Source organism: Hyla sarda, chromosome 11 (assembly GCF_029499605.1).
Source record: "Hyla sarda isolate aHylSar1 chromosome 11, aHylSar1.hap1, whole genome shotgun sequence".
Lineage (NCBI taxonomy): Eukaryota > Metazoa > Chordata > Amphibia > Anura > Hylidae > Hyla > Hyla sarda.
Window position 1 is genome coordinate 8,798,728 of NC_079199.1, and position 6,717 is coordinate 8,805,444.

The 6,717-nt window shown below is 53.4% G+C and overlaps 1 protein-coding gene across 1 annotated transcript in view; it reads right to left on the reverse strand.

The window, feature by feature from the left end:
- The window catches only part of RTRAF (RNA transcription, translation and transport factor), a 13,758-nt gene extending 7,317 nt beyond the window's left edge, over positions 1-6,441 (reverse strand). Inside the window, exon 1 of the mRNA XM_056545175.1 lies at positions 6,258-6,441. Within this exon, the coding sequence (XP_056401150.1) occupies positions 6,258-6,318 (61 nt within the window). The 5' untranslated portion in view covers positions 6,319-6,441. The remainder of the gene's footprint in view (positions 1-6,257) is intronic.
- Positions 6,442-6,717: the final 276 nt, after the last annotated feature.

The window sequence follows — 6,717 nt, forward strand, 5'->3', positions numbered from 1 at the left end:
TGAGGTCAATCAATCTAAATCAGTGTCTCCTGAACAGTGTGCCTCCAGCTGTTGCAAAACTACAACAGCTGGGGGCGCACTGGTTGGGAGACACTGATCTAAATGCATCTATAAAAAGGAGAGATCAGCAAAAATCTGTCAGGGGGGACATCTAGTGGTGATGAGAGGTAATGCAGCAGTTCTGAATGGATCCCAGGATGAGGCCACAGAGTGAAGTCTTAAGGTGCAGGACGGATGTTCTTTCAGTTCCATCAGAGATAAGCGGCATCAGATATGTGCAGAGATGTGTGGAGGAGTATATATATATATCCTTGTGGGGCTGCAAATCCATCACTACTGAGGAATTGTGTATGAAGTAAAATAACTGGACAGGAAGAAGTTTTGTTGCCTTTTATATGTTTACGTGTTATATCTGCGGCATTTTGAAGAAATCCAGTTTTGTTACCATTGTACCCAGTCCGAACGACCTATGACCCAGTCAGGCTGGATACTCCTAGCTGAGAGCTGTGCTCTGGATGTCTTCACACTCACAGGGGATTGTCCAGACTGGATGAAATTGTAGCAAACCCTGTATTAAGTCTCATGTAAAAAGATCAGAAGTTCTGCAGCGCCCGCGGCCAACAGGAGATCAGGACCTGCGGGTAACATGATTAGTCCCCCGATGTGAGGACAGCGCCCACGGGTGGGGGGGGGGGGGGGGGAGGAGTAGGACAGCGCCCACGGGTGGGGGGGGGGGGGAGGAGGAGGAGGACAGCGCCCACGGGTCGTATAGGACTAGTTCATATTGTGTGTGTGCGGCCATAAGGGGGCATCATATTGTGTGTGTGCGGCCATAAGGGGGCATCATATTGTGTGTGTGCGGCCATAAGGGGGCATCATATTGTGTGTGTGCGGCCATAAGGGGGCATCATATTGTGTGTGTGCGGCCATAAGGGGGCATCATATTGTGTGCGCGGCCATAAGGGGGCATCATATTGTGTGTGTGCGGCCATAAGGGGGCATCATATTGTGTGTGTGCGGCCATAAGGGGGCATCATATTGTGTGCGGCCATAAGGGGGCATCATATTGTGTGCGGCCATAAGGGGGCATCATATTGTGTGCGGCCATAAGGGGGCATCATATTGTGTGCGGCCATAAGGGGGCATCATATTGTGTGCGGCCATAAGGGGGCATCATACTGTGTGCGGCCATAAGGGGGCATCATATTGTGTGCGGCCATAAGGGGGCATCATATTGTGTGCGCGGCCATAAGGGGGCATCATATTGTGTGCGCGGCCATAAGGGGGCATCATATTGTGTGCGCGGCCATAAGGGGGCATCATATTGTGTGCGCGGCCATAAGGGGGCATCATATTGTGTGCGCGGCCATAAGGGGGCATCATATTGTGTGCGGCCATAAGGGGGCATCATATTGTGTGCGCGGCCATAAGGGGGCATCATATTGTGTGCGCGGCCATAAGGGGGCATCATATTGTGTGCGCGGCCATAAGGGGGCATCATATTGTGTGTGTGGCCATAAGGGGGCATCATATTGTGTGCGGCCATAAGGGGGCATCATATTGTGTGTGCGGCCATAAGGGGGCATCATATTGTGTGTGCGGCCATAAGGGGGCATCATATTGTGTGCGCGGCCATAAGGGGGCATCATATTGTGTGCGCGGCCATAAGGGGGCATCATATTGTGTGCGCGGCCATAAGGGGGCATCATATTGTGTGTGGCCATAAGGGGGCATCATATTGTGTGTGGCCATAAGGGGGCATCATATTGTGTGCGGCCATAAGGGGGCATCATATTGTGTGCGGCCATAAGGGGGCATCATACTGTGTGCGGCCATAAGGGGGCATCATATTGTGTGTGGCCATAAGGGGGCATCATATTGTGTGTGTGCGGCCATAAGGGGGCATCATATTGTGTGTGTGCGGCCATAAGGGGGCATCATATTGTGTGCGCGGCCATAAGGGGGCATCATATTGTGTGCGCGGCCATAAGGGGGCATCATATTGTGTGCGCGGCCATAAGGGGGCATCATATTGTGTGTGGCCATAAGGGGGCATCATATTGTGTGTGTGCGGCCATAAGGGGGCATCATATTGTGTGTGGCCATAAGGGGGCATCATATTGTGTGTGTGCGGCCATAAGGGGGCATCATATTGTGTGCGCGGCCATAAGGGGGCATCATATTGTGTGTGGCCATAAGGGGGCATCATATTGTGTGTGGCCATAAGGGGGCATCATATTGTGTGTGCGGCCATAAGGGGGCATCATATTGTGTGTGCGGCCATAAGGGGGCATCATATTGTGTGCGCGGCCATAAGGGGGCATCATATTGTGTGCGCGGCCATAAGGGGGCATCATATTGTGTGCGCGGCCATAAGGGGGCATCATATTGTGTGCGCGGCCATAAGGGGGCATCATATTGTGTGCGCGGCCATAAGGGGGCATCATATTGTGTGTGGCCATAAGGGGGCATCATATTGTGTGCGGCCATAAGGGGGCATCATATTGTGTGCGGCCATAAGGGGGCATCATATTGTGTGCGCGGCCATAAGGGGGCATCATATTGTGTGCGCGGCCATAAGGGGGCATCATATTGTGTGCGCGGCCATAAGGGGGCATCATATTGTGTGCGCGGCCATAAGGGGGCATCATATTGTGTGTGGCCATAAGGGGGCATCATATTGTGTGTGGCCATAAGGGGGCATCATATTGTGTGCGGCCATAAGGGGGCATCATATTGTGTGCGGCCATAAGGGGGCATCATACTGTGTGCGGCCATAAGGGGGCATCATATTGTGTGTGGCCATAAGGGGGCATCATATTGTGTGTGTGCGGCCATAAGGGGGCATCATATTGTGTGTGTGCGGCCATAAGGGGGCATCATATTGTGTGCGCGGCCATAAGGGGGCATCATATTGTGTGCGCGGCCATAAGGGGGCATCATATTGTGTGCGCGGCCATAAGGGGGCATCATATTGTGTGTGGCCATAAGGGGGCATCATATTGTGTGTGTGCGGCCATAAGGGGGCATCATATTGTGTGTGGCCATAAGGGGGCATCATATTGTGTGTGTGCGGCCATAAGGGGGCATCATATTGTGTGCGCGGCCATAAGGGGGCATCATATTGTGTGTGGCCATAAGGGGGCATCATACTGTGCGCGGCCATAAGGGGGCATCATATTGTGTGCGGCCATAAGGGGGCATCATACTGTGCGCGGCCATAAGGGGGCATCATATTGTGTGCGGCCATAAGGGGGCATCATACTGTGCGCGGCCATAAGGGGGCATCATATTGTGTGCGGCCATAAGGGGGCATCATATTGTGTGTGGCCATAAGGGGGCATCATATTGTGTGTGGCCATAAGGGGGCATCATAGTGTGTGTGTGCGGCCATAAGGGGGCATCATATTGTGTGTGTGCGGCCATAAGGGGGCATCATATTGTGTGCGGCCATAAGGGGGCATCGTAAGACTGGGCAATTGATGAGTAATTAATCCAAATTAAATCCATAGGTGCGGCATGTACATAGGGCGCTCTTACAGTGTCGGGGGGGGGGGGATTTATCTTTGTTTTTGTAAAGTTTTTCTTCCCCCCCATCCCCCCCCACCCCCCGTTTTTCTGGGCGTCATCTCTACTCCCCCCTCCCCCCACATTTATCAGGCGCATGTTCTTCATAAATGGCAGAGAGATGTAGACAGGTTTCTTAGTGGGTCCGGACTGGTGCGAGATTGTGTGAATCCAGGGGCGGACTGACCGGCCGGTCCGATGGGATGTGGTCCGAGGGCTCGGCAGGGTACGGGGCCCCCACTGCCGCCGCTCCTGTGGATCCCCTAAAGATAGGGGTTAAGTGTCAGATCACAGTGAGCCCCAGCAGTCGGACCCCCGAGATCTGACAGGATAAGTTGTTGCATCCTGGAGTTCTCTTTTAAAAATCGCATCCATGACTTTAGTTCAGAGAGTCTCCAGCTGTTGCCTTTGGCTGTCCGGGCATGCTGGGAGTTGTAGTTTTGTAACAGCTGGAGGCAGTGCAAGGCATGCTGGGAGTTGTAGTTGTGCAAGAAGTTGGGGAGCAGCTTGGTCACACCAATACAATCGTCGCTGACCATCGCCATGACAACCAGAAGACAAAAAAAAAAATCTCCATTCTTTACACTGCAGTGTGCATCCAGAGAAACAGCTGTCGAATCCCAGCTTTCCGATAGCCCTGAATGGCAGAAACCTTGTGATCCTGTGATGTAAACCTGTAGACCAAGGGTCTCAAACTCCCGGCCCGCGGAACAAAAGTTTGTGGCCCGCACCAGGGATGTGATTTGTATCGCCCGACACCCAGGACAAGCAGTTTCGGGCGCCGGGCAGGAGACTTCAGGCATTTAACCGGCCTCGGGCAAACACCGGAAGACTTCACTTACCCCTCCCTCCTCCCCCGTCTCCGGTTGGGCCGATTCTGATGAGGGATGTAGCGCACGTGACGTCCCTCCGCAGACCCGCACAGAAGGACATCAGTGACATCACTAGTCAGGACGCCGGAGAGGAGAAGCGCAGTGCAGGACAGGTAAGTGTGTGTATATATGAGAGTCGAGGCGGGGAACCTGCTACTACCTACCTAATGCGGGGAACCTGCTACTACCTACCTTCCTACCTAATGCGGGGAACCTGCTACTACCTACCTTCCTACCTAATGCGGGGAACCTGCTACTATCTACCTTCCTACCTAATGCGGGGAACCTGCTACTACCTACCTTCCTACCTAATGCGGGGAACCTGCTACTACCTACCTTCCTACCTAATGCGGGGAACCTGCTACTACCTACCTTCCTACCTAATGCGGGGAACCTGCTACTACCTACCTTCGTACCTAATGCGGGGAACCTGCTACTACCTACCTTCGTACCTAATGCGGGGAACCTGCTACTACCTACCTTCGTACCTAATGCGGGGAACCTGCTACTACCTACCTTCGTACCTAATGCGGGGAACCTGCTACTACCTACCTTCGTACCTAATGCGGGGAACCTGCTACTACCTACCTTCGTACCTAATGCGGGGAACCTGCTACTACCTACCTTCGTACCTAATGCGGGGAACCTGCTACTACCTACCTTCGTACCTAATGCGGGGAACCTGCTACTACCTACCTTCGTACCTAATGCGGGGAACCTGCTACTACCTACCTTCGTACCTAATGCGGGGAACCTGCTACTACCTACCTTCCTACCTAATGCGGGGAACCTGCTACTACCTACCTTCCTACCTAATGCGGGGAACCTGCTACTACCTACCTTCCTACCTAATGCGGGGAACCTGCTACTACCTACCTTCCTACCTAATGCGGGGAACCTGCTACTACCTACCTTCCTACCTAATGCGGGGAACCTGCTACTACCTACCTTCGTACCTAATGCGGGGAACCTGCTACTACCTACCTTCGTACCTAATGCGGGGAACCTGCTACTACCTACCTTCGTACCTAATGCGGGGAACCTGCTACTACCTACCTTCCTACCTAATGCGGGGAACCTGCTACTACCTACCTTCCTACCTAATGCGGGGAACCTGCTACTACCTACCTTCCTACCTAATGCGGGGAACCTGCTACTACCTACCTAATGCGGGGAACCTGCTACTACCTACCTAATGCGGGGAACCTGCTACTACCTACCTAATGCGGGGAACCCGCTACTACCTACCTAATGCGGGGAACCCGCTACTACCTACCTAATGCGGGGAACCTGCTACTACCTACCTACCTAATGCAGGGAACCTGCTACTACCTACCTACTGCGGGGAACCTGCTACTACCTACCTACCTACCTACTGCGGGGATCCTGCTACTACCTACCTAATGCGGGGAACCCCCAGAAGTATTACCCCCATCATCCGTCAGCTCGTGCTATTACCACACGGGGGTAGGGGGAATGGGGGGGTTGCTGGTGGATGATGGGAGCATTATATGTAATGGGCGTATGCAGCCCAGCCTCACCCAGCTGCTACCTCCAGTGGCCCCCAGATAATTTGAGTTTGAGACCCCTGCTGTAGACAGAGGCGCACTGGGCCATTCAGGGTCCTGGGAAAGCTGGGTAAATCCCCCTACACGGTTTGCCACCATGAGAAAGACGTAACTAGGAAACAGCAGAACGGAGCTGGTTATGACCTGACTGAAGAAAACGCATAGAATATAGGCGTTATTGCTGCGGTATTTAGAAGACGCCAGACAGACGTGACATATGAATGAAGATGGCGGCCGCCTCCCCCCTCACCTTTACAGTTGAAGCCGGCGGGGTTGTGGTAATCCAGCGCTTGCAGTTTCCTTCGGAACATGGTTTATTCGTCACCCGGTGCTCGCCTGCCACACTGCAACGGGAAGGCAGCTCTCCGACAGCCGCCACTGCGCAGCTGCACTCCTCGTCCAATCACACTCTCCCAGCAACGCACCGACCAATCAGAGCGAACGTAGCAACGTTCCCTCAGCCAGTCACAGAGCTACGAATGAAATCCTCAGCCAATCAGAGTGACAGAATTTTTGCCAACCAATCAGAGACCAACAGTAAGAAGGATTGACCAATCACAGAACGGAAAAGCCTTCGCAGCGTGTTGGTGACGCTTTACGGCAACGTCGTAGCTTCTAAGAGAAGCTTATGGAGGGGGCGTGGTTTATATTTACAGCCCCTCCTCTTAAACGTGGTTGTGCCCGGATGTAGGTTATAAGGACGGGGCCAT